This window comes from Branchiostoma floridae, chromosome 6, assembly GCF_000003815.2.
Source record: "Branchiostoma floridae strain S238N-H82 chromosome 6, Bfl_VNyyK, whole genome shotgun sequence".
Lineage (NCBI taxonomy): Eukaryota > Metazoa > Chordata > Leptocardii > Amphioxiformes > Branchiostomatidae > Branchiostoma > Branchiostoma floridae.
Genome location: NC_049984.1, coordinates 7,942,719 through 7,963,715, shown reverse-complemented (window position 1 = coordinate 7,963,715; position 20,997 = coordinate 7,942,719). Strand labels below are relative to the sequence as shown.

The following is a 20,997-nucleotide window of genomic DNA, read 5'->3' as shown; positions in this document are numbered from 1 at the left end:
AGGATCACCATTACATTTGTTTTTCAGATCACCGTAACTGATACATTTGTTATTCAAATAAAATTGTTGTCAAGATATTTGATTCAGAAATTTGTGTGACACTCTAGATTACTTTCAGAATCTGATAGAGTGACTACCGAGGTTTGAAATTACTCGGAGACGAAGTCCACTATGAAGTGGAACGTACACGTAATCATCGATGGCTACACCATTCTAGACTGATAGTGACTGCCCCGAGATACAGACAGGCTTGTGTAAGATCGTAACGACATGTAGAGGGCATCACAGAAATGTGCTGTTATATATTCAAGGGGAGATTCTGGGAAAACTTTAGTCAGCCAAGGGCAATTTCACAGATCAGTGAGTTGTTCGAAGGGTGACTGATTTCTTTTGTTTTCTTGATGTAGAATTTCTCCCGTGCGATGTGAAGACTTTAAAAAAAAAAAGAAGCATCGTATGAGAATCTGAACTACATAATTTGTTTAGTACTCATTCAGTCTCACTTTATTTTATGACATGATGTATGAGGAATTGAGGATAGCAATGTTCCTGTCTAGTTTTAGTTCCACAGTTCACAGTTCAGTGAGTCTAAACCACATATTATTTTTTAGCACTCATCCAGTATCACTTTATGATACGATATAATGTATGGGGGTGGCGGTGTTCTTCTTATGTTACATTGATGACCATGATTGAATTACGAATTTGGTATTATTGTCCTGTTGATATCAACACAACAAAAGAATCGTAACTTGTTTATGATGGAAATGTCTAACTGTTTGAAGCAACAATAATCAGACAAAAGTGTGACCTGTAGTTAATTTTCAGTCTTATATGATTATGGAGTCCCAGAAGTGTGCTTCTCTGCATGGCTGATGATATCTACTGTCCCCCAGGACTATAATTATCCTGACTTAAGTCCAAGCAATCAGAAATTTGTTTTATTTGAATAGAAAAATTGGATTAAGGCTCAAATTTCTGAGTGTTACCAAAAAAGATGACCGATAAGCAGCAATTATACATATATGCAGGCCATGACGTTTGATATTTCAATATTTAATCTTTTGTAAGTTAAGTGACTCTGATCATTCTTTGATCAAAGTTCTTCTCCAAATGCCTTGGTGTAGTTTGTGCCTTTACAAAATAGCTGACTTCTTATATCACAACTGAAATTGAGTCCAAGTTAATGAATTGACAGAGTTCGTCGTGTTGAACAACGCTCGCCCGCCTTCGTGCGTGATAGTAAAATGGCGGGGCCCAGACTGAGTGAGCATTGTGGTATCATTTTAGCTCCGTTTATCCAACCCAGTTAAAGGCAAGACAGAACACAGGTTTTATTTTTCGGAAGGCTAATAAACATCATTTCTATGTGTGGTGGTATTTTTTCACATGTCGTATTTTGCGAAGAATAATTCAAGAGTTTCCCGGTCTCGATACGTTCCCTCGTCAACTTGCACGGAAGGCATCAAACTTGTGGAAGTTTTTCAATTGTTATCTGTGGGAATTGCTAACTTCGACACATACCCCGTCTTTGTAGTTATTTACAACAAGGTTTAGTCTACAGCTAGTTGTACTTCTCATGTGCAGGCATCTATGCATTTCTCCGCAACAATGATTTTTAAAACCTGTCGAAATTTGGACCCCTGTCGAAGTATGGCCCCCTCCCGTTAACAAATATTGTGCTATGTAGAATTGAAGGGAATAACTACACTTTACAAATAATGTTGAATTAGAGAAGGCTGGTTACAATTAACAGTGAGTTGAAATAAATTGTACGTCAAGTATGTTGAGCGATGCAGGCCCACAAAAATTTACAGGCAGAAAGAGCCCTGCCTTGCACATTGATTGGGTCATGTGTATGCCCTGTGAACACCCTTGTCCACATCAGATAGAGGAGCAGAGCCATTTTTATGGACCGGGGATCTGAGGTTTCATCCCGCCGTCTGACAGCTACTGAGATGGAAGACGTACGATTTGCTAATGGAAACCCGGTAGTCATGGCAACGGTATCATGCTTGTCTGTTACGAGGTTAGCTGACGGGAGGAAAAATGCAGTTTGCTGTGGTTTGGATTTGTAATTTTCATACAGGGCCCAAAATGCTAGATGCGTGTGCACTTAAGTTTTGACTGTAGGTGCTCCGGATATTTCTTTAAGGGTAACTATCATAAGTACCATTGTCCACATGCATATACCATGTAATTTTGGCATTTAAATGTCAGAATAATAATAAAACCTTGACAAACTCAAAATTTTTAATGTCAGATTCAAGTTCTGACAAGAAGAGGTAACTTTGGTGCTGCTGACATTCTACTTTAGTCAATGATTTACAGTGAAAATATTTTCAACTAAGTTTTTTGCTTAGGTGAATTTCAATACATACCTGTATTTTGGAGTGTGATTTTTTGTTGTGCCATCCAATATATTTCTGTATAAAGAAATAGAGGTGTCCCCTACGGTACCCAAAAATGATAGATGGAATGATCCTATTTTAAGTAACATTTTCTGTCCACAAATGGACAGATTTATGAGTGGGTTGGGAGTTTCAGTGGTACTTAGTCATGTTAAGTACATTGTAATGGAGGGAGATATTGTGATGTAAGCACATACTGTAATTCTACTTAAGCCTTACAGATGGCAACTGGCTGATGTACCTTTAGGAGCTGAGGGTTTCCAGTCGAGTATATTGTTACTTAAAACCCTCAGTAGACTTGGACATAGACAGAGGGATTGTTAGGGACAGACCAAGTAAGATGGTCAAAGGGGTTGATTAAGGGAACGAGAGAAGGGTCGCTAATATCTGTTGTGGCTTTGGGATGGCTGTGTCATTATGAAAGTCACAAAAACTTACTGATTTCTTGTCGCAAGAATAGTCTTTCTCTAACCTTTTTCATGAAAGCATTGTCATTATGCTGTAATTATATTGTACACTGTATTCAGCCCTTGGCAGTGATGATAAGCCTATTTGACTCCGTTTTCTGAAGTACGAATTTCTTAACACTGGCACAGCTGCAGCTTGTGCATTTTAAGCATCTCAACCCTGTAAAGAACTCCTTTATTGTAGTGTGTATAATGCGTGTATGCGTTACAGTTGTTAATATTCTGAAGTTGTGCACAGGAATTGTTACTATAGCGCAATATAGAGTCCATTCCAAGACACCATGCGGATTTTTGTGGCCATTGTTTAGAATTGATTTTAAAGTTTTGTAATTATATGTCTAGGACATTTGATACTTCAGAAATATTTGTAACACTGTTTCAACTTTATAGATATTTCCCTGGTCCTGTAAAACTTTGGAAATATTCATCATGTGGAATTGGATACTTCTAATGGTTTCTAAATAATGATAACAGCATTCTACCATTATTTACCATTTTCTACCATTTTTTGTAAATGGTTCAGTGGGCTGGGAAGATAGCAATTCACACATCCTTGCAAGGTATGGTTGGGTGCCATGCAACAATGGCCCACCACAAAGGATCCACCAGTGCCCAGCAGTGTAAACTAAAAATATGCAGATACAACAATGGGGCTTACTTTTATGGGGGCAATAAACTAATTTAACCATTTGGCGAGGTTTACCATTTTTTGTAAATATTTGTAAACATCAAATAATCACAGAGAGGTTTCACAATTATTCTAAATAAAGATATTTTTGTACAGTTACTTTCAAATGTTTCTAAAATATTCAAAGGAATTCAAATATATGAGTACTTTCTCAGTCAATTTTTAAAAAATAATTCAATTATTGTGGCTCAGATATTCTTTTATTCAAAATAATTCAGACTAATTATAAATATCGCCTAAAAACCCTCATGGTGTCTTGGAATGGACTCTAATAGTGTCTAGTCAAGCTGTCTTATTGTATAACAGATGATGAGGGCATGTGGCATAATCTGTATCCTGTGGATATAGAGTTTCTGCTAGGATCATTGATTCGCTGGTGAAATAAAGGGATTATTCTAGACTGTCTGTCCTTGGTACTGTTATGAGGTTAGGGCCAGCAGGGGTGTCTCCATGCCTTATCTATCAGATCAGGACTTGGTCCAGGAAATATGGAATTGGATATGCTTTGCCCAAATGAACACCCAATGTCAGTCTGTAGTTCGTGAATGTTGAACAGTAGGGGCCAGTTAATTGCACAATGGATAATTAATTGCACACTTCTGTTAATTGCACGGAATTGCAAAGTCGCGTAGTGATGCGATCCAGCTGAATAACTTTGCTTTGTTGCACCATCCTGATAATTGCACAAAATGTGATGGCAAATGGGGAGTGCAATTAAACGGCTTCTACTATATACTGAACTCTAGAGCTTGGATATGTTGTTGGCCAACGGACATTGTTATGCTCAATGCCACAGTGTTTTTGCTGTTGGATTGAGTTTTTGAGAATCTCTTAAATCAGTTACTTCCATAGCCCTAGCCATCACAGATGTTAGTGGTCCTCCCCTTTCTCCCTTTATCAATCTTTGCTATCTCCATCCCATAAGGGATCATTTGTTTGGGATGGCTCCTCATCTGTCCAGGGGTGTCTGCCTGTAATGATGCAGCAGTAGTATCCTGTATTTGATGATACTGCTGCTGGGATCCCTGATACGGGTAGGCAGCGGTCGGCTAGTCTTCACACCGCACTACCTGAAAATACTGCTAGGGGGCTGAAAATCATTATGCTTCCTTCGAGACCTCAGTAACTACTCGCTTACCAAAATTCATACAGATCCCTTGCAAAGATCCTGACTTAAAGGTGCGAACAGACATACCAGGGTTGAACAGGTTTTCTAAAATTTACTTGTCCTATTGGGCAAGTGCATAAAAAAAAAACTTGCCCGAAACAAATTGTCACTTGCCCAAAATTTAAGTAACTTTTTCTATGCAGTTTCACTTCTAGAAATGGAATTTTTTATTATTGTCTCTATTTTTCTGTGTTGACCAATGCTCGATGCCATGACTGTGAAATGTAACAAGCATATCAAAATCTCGCTCATTGAAAAATCTTTAAGTGGGTAGGACATGAGCTTGCCCGATGGACTATTACACTTGCCCGGGACAATAGGGCTAGTGCTTGTCCAACCCTGCACACACAACCAAAGATAGTACCCCATTGAGGTGAACCCCTTCCCTGAGATAATGAGAAAAGAGATATTGATGTGAGCCTTGTTTTGCCTCCAGTAGGTGATGAGTTGGAGGATGGGGAGGAGGAGACTGGTCCTGATGAGGGATGTCCCGATGATGAAGTAGAGGATGAAGACCCCACCATGTCTGTGTTTGACTCCCAACCCGAGGAACTTCTGACTCCGCTGGCCAAACTAGAGAGGAACATCAACTCAGACAGCATCTTTAACAGGTGAGGGAACATCTAAGTATTACATGCACAAGTATCAGGGCTAGAGCACCAGGGCTGACTATGTGCCACTGATGAAAGACAAAGGATGTTGTCTGAAACGTCTGACCATTTCTAAAATCATATCCAGTTGCTTGAGGAACTGCTTTTTGATGTATCTTATTACCTGGATGTCTAACCTTCACGGATGTAGAGCTGATTATGCCTCATAAAAGTACAGTGCCAAAATTTTAGTGTATTTTAAATTCAACTTAACCAGTAATGAATACTATGTAACTAGATGGATGGCATTGTTTGGACATCTTTCTCTAATGCCTTACTCAAATTCTTTGTTCTGTTTCGAACTGTTTCTCATCAAATTGTGTTGAGTATAATAAAAATGTGATGGTTTAGATTGTCAATAAAAAGGATCTGGGCCCAATAACTTCATAATAAAAGATAGAAAGATAGAATGGAGAGTGATGTTAACATAGAGTTGATATGTATGTCTACATCAAGGCTTTTCTGAGAAATGTTGGTTTTGATGCCATGGCAGGATGTATTTCTAAAAAAAAAAAGGCAATATGCTGTTCAGTGTCTGTGACAGATTGTGGTTTTATCTATTAAGTATTAGCGCTCATTTGGGACTGTGGTAACCTGTTATCGGCTTAGACACATGTTACCACATCTAAGTACCGTCACCTTTCGCCTGCGTAGTTCAGCGGCAGATATGAATTTCCATCTCATAATTGCCATGGGCATGATTCATAAGAGAGTAGGTGATTTGTGTGTTGGCGGAATATTACATCACAGTGCTTTTCTGTACGACTATACATTTGGTTTTCACAATATGCTGCTTTGAATCCTGCCCTAGAGCAAGGAAGTGTCTTAAGAATCCTCTGAAGACGAAAAGAAGGATTGATAGTGACTTTGATATGTACAGTATTACTTACATTATGGAATTGCCTGTCAGACTCAGAGGGTAAAACATTAATACATGGTTCCAGCAAGGATTTTATTTTAGCATAATGGCAAGGTAGCAAAGCCACCTTTTTTTTACGGTGAGGAGAAACTAAAAATGCAATTTCAGCGTGCAAAATACCCACTTGCACATTGCAACCACTTTTTGCTTGGTGCAACTTTCTTCTAAAGTCAGGTTGCATAGGGCGCAACTTAGATTTTGTGCCTCAGAATTTGATTTTGTTGTCAATTTACTTGGAAGAAATAAATGGACCAAGGCAGCTCCATTTCATATCAGCCAAACATGTCAGTGATTACCGAATATGATAGTAAAAGGTTATGATGTATGTATGTATTGTACCTTTTTTCAGTAATTGAAGAATTGTAGGTAGTGCAACTTGAAATTCAGTTGTGCATCCTAGTTTTTGCTCCAGGTTGCACACTGTGCAACCTGTCTCAGAAAAGTATTTTGTACACAGAATTTAGATGTTGGCATTCTAAGGGTTCCCATGGGCCAACCTAATTCTTCTTAGACTACATCTAAGTATAAGGTTCAGCATACTAAATTTCACAGAGGATATCACCATAGAATTTACTTGCTTTGGCCCTAGTTGGATATTAGGGATAACAATGATCCATCTTTGTGTGTGCATATTGTATTGATGCTGACCTCTGTCATGGTATGCACTACACTATGATCCTCCTATTGGCTATGAAGAGCTTTCTTTTCGAGATCCTTCTGCAGGTCAAATTGGCATGGTAACAGAGCTGTCACTTGAATGTGAACGATATGATAAACGTTGTTCCTCCTGCCCTGCTATCTGCAAGGAATACTTAATTGAGATCAGAGAAAAGGTGTGTTTTATGTAATAATTATCCTCTGTCCCAGCCCTCCCTGGGTTTGGCTGTTGCCTCAGGTGATACGAAATACGCTGTGTACGGTGTAGTATTCATGTTATAATCTGGCAGTTTTAGAAGGGAACAAATTTGGACATTGGAGTAGCTAACGAGATTTGCTTTCCTCTGGTGAATCATATGTAGACAGTCTGATTATTATCTGGGATAAATTATGTCAGCAAATGTGTAAATCTGAGTTTAAAATTTAAAAAAACTCAGAAGAAGTTTAATATTCCATTTTACTCTACATTTATATTTCCTTTCCTCATTTATATTATGCATCGTTTCCTTTTTTATGAGTTTTCAAAAACAACAATTAGTATAAACCAGTTTGCTTCATCCTTGAACAAACATCATATTCTCTGTCAATGTTGTTGACTGTAAACACTACTTGTACTTAGTTTGGCCCCTCAGAACAACTTGATAAAAGCTGTGATTTGCCAGCTAAGGTCAGGATGAAGGTCAAGTGCCTGGTAGCTGACAGCTGTTATTGACTATCAACCCTGCATTTCCAGTATCTATCAGCCTGCTGTGTAGTACTGTCTAATAATGACTCCTGGACTGCAGGTTGTGACCTAAGACTTAATTACAGACCAAGGTTATTGAGAGGAAGGTGAAGTAGCCACTGAAGCTAGTCTGTGCTCCAAGAATCCGCCCTTTATTGGTAAGTTGGGGAATTCCGACAAGCGAACAAAGGAATTTATTCGGAAGCTTGTTTGTTTAAAGAGATTTAGCCCGTGGCTAGATTCTTAAGATTGCATGTTATGAACCATAGAAATCTGCTGACAGTTTTTGGGTCCGTAAGACTTTACAGAAATCCTTGAAGAATAGAGCTGGCAGTGCTTGTTATCCTTTCCGATATTGGATATTCAATCCAGGGTACGACTGCAATCCAAGGTCTTCAGTAAGGACAACTTTGAAGCGGCAGAATGGAAATGAAGGGTGACGGATGTAGCCTAGTTGCTGGACAGGTCAAAGCTCTCGTTTGGAAGGCTATTGTTAAAGTGCTGTCTGTATTCTAATGGTTATACATGCAATGCTATCACATTATCATCGGATATCCAGAGTCATTATCAGAAGGCAGTCTTTGGAAATGGATCAGAAAGAATGAATTTTCGGTGTGATATAATCCAAGGCCAGGCAGGGTGGTAGGATTTTACTTGTAGTATTGATTTGTTTCCATTTTCTGCATTTGATGATTCCCCTTCCTTTCTTTAGCCTTTGCTAAACCAGACATTGATGTGATGTAATTTTGTCAAGTGAAATTCCTTCACCGAAGTGTATTTTGCTGAAGTGTATTCATTTATTAAAAGCCTTTGAAAAGAAGGTTATGTTTTTAGTTTATGCTCATCCACATGTTTGTACATCCTAAGTTTGTACATGTATGTGGATAAACAGCATAACTCAAGAAGCTATGGATGGATTGTCATTATATTTAGTATGTGGTTAGGTCTTGTCCTATTCCAGAAATGATAAGCTTCTGGCCCCCCTTGCGGCTATTCTAGGTATAGCAGAACATGCTGTTTCAATACCTCGTTTTTCTTTTGTTTTTACAGACAGATGATTACGCGGAGCTTGTTGGAGACGCTGCGTAGCGTTTACCGTGACCAGGATGGGACCATGGCGGTCATGCGGGCCATGGTGCAGCTTTCACAGGATGTCGGTATGTATAGCTGCAAGCTTTTGTCATTGTCTACTTTACTAATTCATCAACAAACTTGTTACTGTATCCTTGTAATGTAAGGTCATACTTAAACAACTTGGGATCTATACAGGTACAAAGTACAGTACTGTAAAAATTATTTAGGTACAGGTCCAAACTACTGTACCCTAATAAATATACACTCAAGTGTATAACTTTTTGATTCTAAAAACGTGTTATTCCAACCACAAAAAAGAAAATTTAGATCTGAAAAATATATTGTTTGGCAGCACCATCTATGATTTGAGATCCTCCCAAAAGCATTGGTTCTCTATGTAAGATACCCGAGTCTAACTGACTGAACTCTCTGTTAACATTTTATTCATGATTCTGTCATCATTGCAGACCAGGAGACAGGAATCATACCTAAAGCTATGTACCTGTACTTGTACTTGTACCTGATAATGCATTAGGGTACACATGGCTAAATATTTTCCCAGTCCTGTAGAGCCCACGGTGCGGGCAGAGCTGATGGAACAAGTGCCTCACATTGTACATGATGTTACATTAACTTACGATTAAGGTACACATCACTAACGATTACTGTGTACATTTTCCCTGTCCTGTAGAGCCCACGGTGCGGGCAGAGCTGATGGAACAAGTGCCTCACATTGCCATGTTCTGCCAAGAGAACCGGCAGTTTGTTGGTGACATGGTGCCGCAGTACGTACTGCCCATCATCGTCAAGTACCTGACTGATACCAACAATCAGGTATGGAGTTTCCATGAGGTACGGCCGACTTTTTCTTACCTTAAAAAAAAAAAAGAGATTTGGGATTCGCTTTTGAGAAAGAACAGAAAAAAGGCTTGCTTGGCATGGTGTGATTTGCAGTTCCATCTGTGCCTTTGCAATGCTGTTTTTTTACCTGTTTGAGGGCTTTGTGTTGAAGTGATTTTACAGAAGTGCCTTGGGGTGTTAGTTGGAGTCATTGGTGAACGTTTTACCTGGGAAGTGGTGACAACGTTTGACCCGACTTTTTCTTCCGCCTGATCGGAAAGAAGGCTTCTGTTGTGTGGTGTTTTTTTTATCCTGTCGTGCAGTGTGAACTTGGCTTATACTTTGGAAGTGGTAACGTTACCGGGTGGCTTTCGAGTAAAACGAAAATGCTCTGCTTGTATACTCGGCGCCTGCATTCAAAGCTAGTTACACTGGCATTCTGGTGGCAGAAAGGAGATACATAGTAAATGGGGCTGCATGAAAGATGTCCATACCAGAGCATTACACACGAAACAGTAGGGTCTTATGGAAGCTTGGTGCAGTAAGCTCTCCAGGATTGCTCTTGCTAACAGCTCTCCTAGCTAGCTTGGACAGAAAATGACCACTTCTTCTTTTGATAATGACTGCCAGGCCTGCGTGCGTGCGTGCTTTAGCTGTTTGTGGCCGGATATCTGCTTTCATCTGGACTGAAGAGCCTTTTTGAACATGCATCACTTGCTCTTGTCTACATTTATATAAGGACAAGCAACAACCCATCACCTAGTAAAGTGTCCTGTTTGTTACATCTCAGAGACTGGTTCTGAGAAAAGGCGGCTTTACAGTCTAGTTTGGACTGGCATATCAAAAATGAATGGATCATAATTTTCATTTTTATTTCGAATATTTTTTTTAGAACCACAAAGAATTCTACGGAAAACATCTGTATATCGTACCATGGTATAAGCTGGTACATTCTTCGAGTTGTATATGTGCAGTGTGATGAATCGTGGGCAATATGTGAATGGTGAATGCTCATAAACAAAACACATGTATCCAAAAAATAATTTCATCAGGTTGGTAGATCACAGGATATAGGAGTTTTCTTTTATACAACGAGTCAATCTCACCTTAGCTGTTGTTTCGATGCCTGTCAGACATCTTCCTCAGAGCTTCTATCTGGAGTTCTGCTTCTCGCGGCTATATGTAGCCGTGACGAGGGGGGGTACAAACTCTGCCACATTTGGGATTGTGTTCACCGCAAAAGCGCCACCTACACTGGCTACATATAGCGGCAAGAAGTAGAACTCCAGTTAGAAGCTCTGAAGAAATCTGAAGGTATCGAAACGTCAGCTAAGGTGAGATTAACTCGTTGTGTAAAAGAAAACTCCTATATCCAAAACACATGTATCAAGCTTGGTCTAGATGAGAACTGTTTACAAGTTATGAGCCTTCACCTTTGACCTTGTGCATGTGCAGTTCCGACTGTGAGCTGGCTTATTGTGTGCAGTGTGGCGTGGTGTCTATAGGGTTAGCATGAAGAGACATGTGCTCCATTGTTGTTTGCCTGGCCCCAGGTGCGGAAGACTGCCCAAGCTGCCTTGCTGGTGCTACTGGAACAAGAACTGGTGGAGAGGGGTAAGACTATTGGTAGCTAGGAGAGGGTCAAGGTTTGGTAGTGTTGTCCACATTGCTGTGCATTGTATATTCAATTCCCTGTTTGTCTACTGTATTATATGCTGAAAGATATTTATTGGTGATGCCTTAGGTGTGGAGGGCTCTTTTGCAATTGCAACATTTTCTGATTTGGATTAACACCGTAGTTAAGATCGGATGTGGATAATCAAATGAACATACATCTAAGTTAAAAATCTTTTTTTGTGGAACATATCTTTTGTAAATGTGGATACTAGTTTTTTGTATCACGTATGTTTGTAACTTTTGTATGAATTTTTTGCAACTTATGATACCGTTACGCTTCATCATTATTAATGTCATTTTTCTAATCACTGATACTGTAATTTTTTTTTTCCGTGGTGATGGACTTGGCAAGAACACTTGTCCAAAGAACTTTGTTTACCAGTGGTTTACCAGCTTGGTGAAAGTATTCACGGATGTGTTGGTGACTCTCTATGTGTGTTACCAGGTGACGTAGAAGAGCAAGTGGTTCCCCTGTTGCTGGAACTGATTGGTCCAGAGATGGGCGATGACTACAAGACAGAAGCAGTAGCTGTAAGTGTCTGGACTTACTCTACAAAATCATAAAGCTCAGACAATCACAACAGCCTAGGCTGCAGTTTATGTATTCTATTACAGGTTTAATTTTCACTTTTGGTTTTCAATCAGGACAAAATGATAAGGGGCTTTAACATAATTTCTAACACCATATTTTGAGTTGGATGTACAAAAAGGTGAAAGTGATATTCCTGTGACATTTACGAGACTCAAGTTTTTCTGTTCACTTAACACTAGTTCACTTTTATTCGCGGGGTAACCTTTATTTGTTGTATTTAGCACCAGGGTATTTAGGAATATCAAGTCGATGGACGGTGGTCTCAAACTGCATTATATTGAAACAAATGCAATTTAAAACCATCGTTCATCAACGTGATATCCCTAAATACTCTGTTTTTAGGTACAACGGATATAGGTTACCCTTTGAATAAAGGTAAACTAGCGTTACATGAAAAGAAATGATACGGCTATTTGAAAATTATTTGGGGGATTCTACAGAAAAAGGCATAAAAGTGAATCCATGGATACAAGTAGGAAGACAGCAACTAAGAGAGCAAAGAAGATATGGTCATCCCTGTTATGATCACACATCAAGCTGTTGTGGCTGTCTGAGCTTGAAGATGAATGTTGTAGTGAGCAGTTATATCTGTGACTTGACAATCACCTCTTCAGTCCTGTACTCAACATTTTCCTCCAATAACTCGTTCTCAGCACCCCTTGGGCTTTACACAATTAAGTAACATAATGTAGCTGTTGATGGAAGAACAGTGGGCAAGCGTAAATGAGATTGAATGGGAACACTTTCTGTACAGTAGTGTTTGATGATTGTAAAAGTTTATGTCAAATTCATGCCTGCCTGCAAAAAGTAAGTGAATACACATGGGGTGGACAAGCAATGAAGATTAAACTACTTTTCTGTCTATATTGAGGTTCTACCTGTGTCAAAAAGGAAAAATGCAAAATATTAACATGAAAATTCAAATATTTCATGGACATGCAGCTAGTCCCCTTGGTCAACTGCCAGTTGATATGCTATCATTGGTTGAACTGGTGATTGTGATAGACAGTTGCATTGTGAGATCTGTCTATTGAATAACAGGCATTGCTATGTCTGTAAAAGGAAGGTACACTCTCAGGGGCATGTATTTAGTGTCCTTTTTATGGTTTCCTTTTTTTTGTATTCCTTTTTTAAATCATTTTTAAAGCTCTCAAACCTAACACTTCTACTGAGATGAAAATAAAGTTCCAAACATGCAAGTGATGCCTTCATGGCTATAGTTGCCACCACATTGTGAAAGACATGGGTAGTGAGATTTGTATCATGAATTTATCCCATTTCCCTGTCTTTCAACAAGGTGTTGGCAGTTTAGCAACTGTTGAAAGAAAGAAATGTCCAGAACACAAGACTTAGAAGGTGCTGCCATACTCTTACATAACATCTCACCTTAGCCGTCTTTTTACTAAGAGAACATTTCAACCTTGAGTCGTCACATTGCTGTCAAGTCACTGATTTTTTTGGGCAACATTCATAGGGAGGAAGCCCACTATTGGTCTTTGTCTACCCGTAAGTTTTGCTGTGTATGCCCAATTCTGTTAGCGTTTTTACTGTCTTTTGCTGTATGTTAGAAACAGCTGAGAAAAAGGTAGTCACTTAGTTATTGCTCTGTAGTGGTATTCTTGTGTCTTCTCTTTCTTTTGTGGCCTCTTTGTCTTTGTCCTTTCTTTGTATTTAGAAATTACAAAGAATATGTTTTGTGTTTTTTATGCATTGTGCTGAATTCCCACATTTCACAATTACCTACGGGGCCATTATGTGCTTTTGCCAGATTTATTGCTATTCATTGTAGCTCCCCTTCTTTACTATGCTCTTGCTGTTCTGTGTAGTTCTATGTGATCAGTTATCTTCTCCGTATGACTAGACTGTTCTCTGCAGTTCTACATAGTTAGCCCTGTTGTCTTTGACTAGCTCTTTTTGCTGTTCTGTGCAGTTCTCTGTGACTAGTTCGTTCTGTTCTGTGCATTTCTATATGACTAGCTCTTGCTGTTCTGTGCAGTTCTATGTTACTAGCCCCTACTCATGTGCTGTTGTATGTGACTAGCTCTTGCTGTTCTATGCAGTTCTATGTGATTAGCTCTTGTTCTTCTGTGCAGTTCTGTTACTAGCTGTTGCTGTTCTGTGAAGTTCTATGTGACTATCTCTAGCTGTTCTGTGAAGTTCTATGTGACTGTCTCTTGCTGTTTTGTGCAGTTTTATGTAACCAGCTCTTGCTGTTTTGTGCAGTCCTATGTGTCTAGCTCTTGCTATTCTGTGCTCTTATATGTTACTAGTTTTATGTGACTTAGTCTAGTTTTCACTGTTCTGTGCAGTTCTATGTGACTAGCTTGTGCTGTTCTGTGCAGGTCTATGTGATTATTTCTTGCTGTTCTGTGCATTCCTGTGTGACTAGTTCGTTCTGTTCTGTGCAATCCTGTGTGACTATCCCTTGCTGTTCTGTGTAGTTTTATGTGACAAGCATTCGCTGTTCTGGGCAGTTCTAATAAGCTCTTGCTGTTCTGTGCAGTTCTGTGTGACTAGCTCTTGCTCCTCTGTGCAGTTCTATGTGATTAGCTAAGGTAGCTGATACCATGGCAGCCAGGCTACCAGCTCCAGAGCTGATCATATGGAAGGCACAAGCTTTACTGGTGTCATTTCCTCTCGCTGTGCCTTCTGCTTGTAAGACAATACTCTGCACTCACATCTGCTGTATATTGAAGTTTTTAGGCCTAGGATTAGGAAATTAATGTTGTGTTTTTAATTGTATTCCTGAGAAAATTATGGTTGGTAGTGGGGGACTCTCTTTTTTTCTAGTTTTCTAGCAACAACTTGATGGTGTAAATTTCTGTCTACTAGAGAACAAATGTGATAGTGCCCCTCTATCACATTAATTCACTAGTCTTTTATTCCTGTATCCAAGAAATGCGCAAAGACCAAGAGCCCAATATCATGTAGTTGGCAGCTACACTCAAGTCTACCACACTAGTGTCATCTCAACAACTACTGAACTAGTTTCACTTCTACAACTACATGTACATTCATGGCAACCTCACAACATATGTTCCCATTTTTGCTACTTCCTTGTCATGCTAACCATTGCCCAAGGGGAACAAACTTTGTTGTTTTTTCAAGCGTAATATTTCAATGCGTGCTGATTGCTGTGGCCTTGCCATACCATGCAATGACATCATGGTCTATCGTACTTGTGCCAGATCTAGATTTTCCAGCAGACATGCAACCCTTTAATACAGCCCACATGTTTGCGTAGTTTGTAGCTCTTTCCTTCACCGCTGCTGTGCACACTCACCATAGCTCTCCCTTCAGCTGTCCTAGAAAGATTCCTTCAAATTTTTACTTGCATATTTTTTTCCTTTTTTCTCCATTTTCATTTTTATTTCCACATTTGATGGACACCGTTTTTCAAAATCTCGTTGCACCAACAGAGCTCTGACTACAATGACTTCAGCCGGAGAACCGGGCAGGACCTTAGCGAGGACATGCTGACTGCTGCTATGGTACCCCACTGGCTTTGCTGCTCACTTGCCTAACCTCTTCTACACTCAGTGCAAAAATGTTTGGAAGCTTAGGCCACACCAAGTTAATTTGTTCGTTCACAGATTTAAAAGAAAAATAGCAATCAGACATCATGAAACTAGAGGGTAGGGAGGAAACTTGAATATGACTGTATTCACACCAAGGTACAAACTTGGTCTTCAGGCTTTGTTTTCATTATGTTTTTTTTTTCAGTTAAGTATGTTTTTTTAGTATTTAAAAATCTGTAAACCAACAAATTAAGATGGTGTGGCCTTAGATTTGGTCAATCATTTCTCCAATGTTACTTTGTCAATTTAGAGTATTATATATAATTGGAAAGCTTATTTATTACCCTTTTGTCATTATCATAGACCGGAGCTGACTATATAAATGTGTCTTCAAACAAAAGTGCCAAAATTCCCCATCAACACTGTCTGACATTGACAGGGATTCTGGCACTTTCTGTACCCAATAGAACCAGTCATACTCATAGAGCTTCTTGCACAAAACACAGGACAAATGAGGTGTCATTTTGTAGGAAAAGATACAAGCTCTTCAGTGATATAATTTGATAAATATTACAGATATATGATCAGGGGAAACATCTGCACTTACTTTGACCTTTTCATATAACCAAGTAACCCAGGGGCTCAAGTTCAACCCGTGGGTGTACTCTGATAACTAATGCCAATGTAATGGGATATCATTGTCAAGGGCACTAAACAAGTTTTCCAGTGATGCATAATATATGTAATGATGCAAATGATAAAGTGTTCATGGCACTATGATTGACCAAAGCTGAGTTTCTGAACTTCTTGTGTTGAATTTAGTTGGTTGTGCCACTCCTCTTCCTAATCCAGACGGAAAATCATTCTGTCTGGGAGAGATGGTCGTTGTTGTAGTAGTAGTAGAATTTGTTCCATCCAGACTTGGTTTGAAGTACATGTACTAACAAAGTTAGATGTGTTTTTCTCCTTTTAACAATGTCACTGTCAGCAACTCCCTATTCATTCAGGGAACTATTCCCAGTTTAGGGCACCTTGATAATGTAGGGTGCTACCAATTTATAGTGGAGATGGCAGATGTAACAAAAAGCCAAACAAATAAAGAATGGAGGATGAATCTAAATGACACAGTTTAAAGATGTGTAATGCCCTTCTTAGTGTTTCTTTCTTTATTTATTTTGGGCTCACCATTTTATTCAGTACATTTCTTTTGTGCATTTTTTTTTTACAAGTGTTGATGTTGACATCTGTACTGAACATTAACGAAATTTCACAGAATTTTTTATTGAAAATCTAACATTACACAATCATATACCTCATGTTTTATAGCAATGTCCAGTGTATAAATATGTTTCTGTGTAGCTATGTATGTAGTACATTCTACTGATACATTTTAGATTTACAGGCGTACATGAAATGCTAACCATTTGTCTTTTCCTATCGTTTTCTTGGACAAGAATGCATTTGAAGTTGTACTAACCAGTTACTCACATGTCATCGGAAAATGTTGGAATTCCCATGGAATATGGCTTACCAGGAAGCCTTCTATATTATCATGCAGATTTGGGCCAAAGTTTTTTTCCGTTCTAAGTTGCGATCTTTTACCAAATACTTTATTTTTTTACCATGGCTGTTGAAAAACATGGTGAAATAGCTCTGGTGTTCCACACTGGCCATAGAAACTTTGATTTGTCTGCTGCTTTTAAAAGAAATGAAAAGACCAGCCCAAGTAACGTTTGATCTTTATTTAAAAGTAGTTCGTAAGTTACCATTTCTAGTATTGAGTACTCCTTGGCCAGTGTCATTCTGAGAACAAATTAGTTGGAAGGATGAGTAAAATAGCTCTTAGGGAAACTCAGCATGTGTTCAGAGCTCTATCTGTCTGCACTTTGCAGCTGATCTTTCCTGAAAAGCAGTTTGTAAGTTACCATTTCTAGTGTTGGGTATTCCTCGGCTAATGTCATCCTGAAAACGTATAAGATAAGTTGAAATAGCTCTTGGTAAACTCAACACGTATTCAGAGCTGTATCTGTCTGCACTTTGCAGTTGATGTGCAAGATGGCGCCGCTGCTAGGAAAGGACATCACTGAGCGACTGCTGCTCCAGCCTTTCCTGGACATGTGCACAGACGGTCGCATGTTCCACATCCGCAAGGTCAGGATTATTTTGTGTCATCCCACACTTATTGTTCGTTTCTCATACGATCTGATACATCATTAAAGTAATGTAATCTATCTGTTATATTTTATCTGACCCTACCTCCCTCATGACCTCAATGAAAAGCAGCCTACAGGCTGATTTGAGTTTCTCATGAATAAATAAAGGTTCAAACAAGTATAGTCTGGTGGTTTACATGTTAATTGTAAGCATAAGTGCATGTTTGTGTCTTTTACATTCTGTCTTGAGGTACATATGCAGTTATGTGTTGCAGATGGGTAGCATGTAAGGCAGAAGTGTCAGGTTGTTAGGGGTGCCCACTTAGAGCTTGTTATGACCTGTATCTAGAGAGGAAGAATGGAAGTGTTTTCTCCGTTCATGTGTTGATGTTTTCCCCTGCAGGTGTGTGCTGCCAACTTTGGTGAGATGTGTGGAGTGGTGGGCACAGAGCTGACAGAGAGACTCTTGGTAAGTTGAAATTCATTTCCATGCCACAGCCTACTCAAGCATTTATATGAAGAACATCCTGTAATTACTGGCTGTTGTGAACTAAGATGCAGCTCTGCCCTTATTCAAAGAGGAAAAGTTGGTCTAAGCTGGCCTTGTGGTTAGGGTTATTGACTTCAAATCTAAAGGTTCTAGGTCTGAACCCCTAGTGTGCCGCCAGTGTTGTGCCTTTTTTTCTCACCTGACTCAAGTGATAATGAGTATCTAGCTTCAGTTAGAGACAACAAACAAAATGAGGGCAGATCTACATAATTACTGTTTTGTAATTTTTCCAGAAACTGCCGGGTGTTGCTAGACTGTGGCCCCTTTTTTTGACGACTCAATCAGAGTTTCCTTTATTTTGTTTTTAGCTGCCCAAGTTCTTCTTCCTGTGTGAGGACGGTGTGTGGGGGGTGCGGAAAGCGTGTGCGGAGTGCTTCATGCAGGTGTCGTGTGCTGTGACCCCCGAGGTGCGGAAGGAAAGCCTGGCGCCGTGCTTCGTCAACCTGATCACTGACCAATCACGATGGGTGAGTGTGACATCATAGCTTCTTTCTTTTATTTCTTATTTATTTGCATGTATGTCATGGGCTGATAATAGGTCAAGGTATAGTAAAAGCATACATAAGTTATCTGTATCTATATAGCCGGTATAAATGCCTTCGGCGTTACACACCAGCTTCGGTTAAAAGTTAACAAAATCATCTAATGTAGAGACATGCATATCTTCTAATGTGAATGAATGTCCTTATTAACCATTGATCCATCCATTCAAAATAACAACTATACATTTAAGTTAGTGCTATGCACAGTCCATATCTTTTCATACTACTTACATAGTAGAGGATATGAAAAGACTAAAACATCATTAAATTGTGCATGTGTCAGTTAAAAGATTTGTTATTGAAGCCTTTTGGCTCTTGCTATCCCAGGATATTTGGAGGTAATGATTGATAAATATGACATCTTCCTTGTGGATTTTATAGGAGAACGTCAGTCTAGGTTCTCAAAACGTTGATGTAATTCTTACTGTTACACAACATCAGCTTTTCACCACGTCACCTTCTTGTTTGTTAATTTGTGTGACTTGGCGATGATGAGACAACATTTTCAGGGCTCTGATCCGCTGTTGATGTGGACGTGGAGATAGCCACAAGTACTGAGCAATGGTCCGCCCCCCTCCCCTCCACCCGGCCAGGCCTGCGCTACCATTGACTTTTTCTGTTGCCGTTGAGTTTCCTCCACTTCACTTTCAAACCAAACAGGCCGATCCCATAGCTTCACCCCCCCTCCATCAAAACTTGGAAATGCAAAGTAAAAACGTAAAAGTACAAATATGTGACAGACATGCAGCCCCTCTCTCATTGGTAGAACCGCCAATTGCCATGCTGTCATTAGTCGAACTTCTATTTGTGATTATTGGTCTATTGCCTTGCTGGGATTGCCAAACTGTTTCTAATGTAAAACATTACCATAAAAGACTTTCAAGTGTTGTTTTTTGGTGAAGAATTAGTTTTGTTGGAAATACATGTGTTGATGATTTTGTTGATACTCTTTTACTCGTATGGTTTAAGTGTTCTGTTCTAGGAATCGATAAATGCATACATTACCTTACTTTTAAGCTTTCGGCAGTTGATAACTATTGCTTGTTTGTCTGTTTGTGAACAAGATAAAACAGATATTAACATTTTGAACTGAAGCCTCCAACACACAACCATAGAAAAGCAGTGTTTCAGATGATCTCATCATCTCATACATCACCTGCTTTTGTTCAGCTTATTAGCTTCTTGGTTGGTGGTGGTGCATGTGCAGCATGAAGTTCAGTAATGCATGGCTTCACTCTTGCACTCAGGGCTGTCTCCTGTCGAGGATTTTGTCCATCACGCTCAGTATTTTGATAATTTGGGGAGGGGAGGGTCAAAGGCATACAGTTGTGGCAAAAATGTATTTCTAGTGTAGTGAAGTCCAGATTTTTTGTCCCTGCACAGGGATGGATGTGTGAAATTTTTGTCCTTGTCGACAAACAGATTTCCGTCCAGAGACAGCTCTGTTTGCACTGCAACTACCCTCCTCCCAGCCAGGGGGAATTGGGGCCAATTCACTGCCATCAGAAATGCCGGAAACAGAAGATAACAAAGTTGATTTGTACTCCTCCCATCCAGGTCCGCATGGCAGCGTTCCAGGCCCTGGGTCCGTTCATCTCCACGTTTGCTGACTCGGCGATGACCGGGCTGTTCCTGACAGATGACGGGTCGGTGCGGTTCATGCTGGACGTCGCAGAGAGCCAGCAGAAGATCATCCTCGAACAAGAGACACCGTCTGAAAGGTTGGGAAAGTTTTATTGGGCTTGTTGGAGTTTTAGTTTTGTGTACAAGAAGAGATGTGTTGGGTTGTTTCATTACCTCTATGAAAATGGGGATAGTGTGATTGTTTGATTGTCTTTAGTTGAGTTCGTAGGTTTGTAAATATTGCAGAGTGGCAGCCTGCAACATACACACGTGTATTACATATTAACTCAAGTGTAATAGGATACTTGGCATGGCACCCGTTCAATATTTGTAGACTGGCACACTCAATGGCTACTCTCACACAGTTATGTCAGGCTGTTAGGGGTACCCATTATAAACCCTGAAATGTTGTATTGGTATTAATTATACCTCACTGACTCGACCTTGTTCAGGGAGAGTACAATATGCAGTATTCCTGGGAATCGCTAGATGGTGCACACATACAAAGAAAAGAAAAGCAAAGCATGATGGGACCTCACGTGATGACGCCCCTTCCCAATCATCATTTCCTTTTGTGCTTCGCGCAAGGTGCACGCATCGAGTTTGCTCCGGTATGATCCGGTAGTGACTCAGTTTTTCGTCGTTGGAAATTTATCAAGTGGTGGAGGAACCACTTTCGGCGCACCATGCCGCCGATAGGGTAAGCCCCTATCGGCCGGCTACTATCGACGCAGCAGGCCGTAA

General features: G+C 39.7%; 1 protein-coding gene across 17 annotated transcripts in view; it reads left to right on the top strand.

Annotated features, from left to right (window-relative positions):
• LOC118418322 (serine/threonine-protein phosphatase 4 regulatory subunit 1-like) overlaps positions 1-20,997 on the top strand; it is a 43,867-nt gene that overhangs the window by 8,976 nt on the left and 13,894 nt on the right. For 9 of the 17 annotated variants that reach the window (XM_035824191.1, XM_035824187.1, XM_035824181.1 and 6 more), the window contains 10 exons: positions 5,171-5,345; positions 8,735-8,841; positions 9,450-9,610; positions 11,152-11,212; positions 11,721-11,806; positions 15,287-15,358; positions 17,429-17,536; positions 17,942-18,007; positions 18,397-18,555; positions 20,188-20,351. In XM_035824191.1, the coding sequence (XP_035680084.1) occupies positions 5,171-5,345; positions 8,735-8,841; positions 9,450-9,610; positions 11,152-11,212; positions 11,721-11,806; positions 15,287-15,358; positions 17,429-17,536; positions 17,942-18,007; positions 18,397-18,555; positions 20,188-20,351 (1,159 nt within the window). The remainder of the gene's footprint in view (positions 1-5,170; positions 5,346-8,734; positions 8,842-9,449; positions 9,611-11,151; positions 11,213-11,720; positions 11,807-15,286; positions 15,359-17,428; positions 17,537-17,941; positions 18,008-18,396; positions 18,556-20,187; positions 20,352-20,997) is intronic. The other 8 variants (XM_035824192.1, XM_035824188.1, XM_035824180.1 and 5 more) reach the window with 5 other exon arrangements.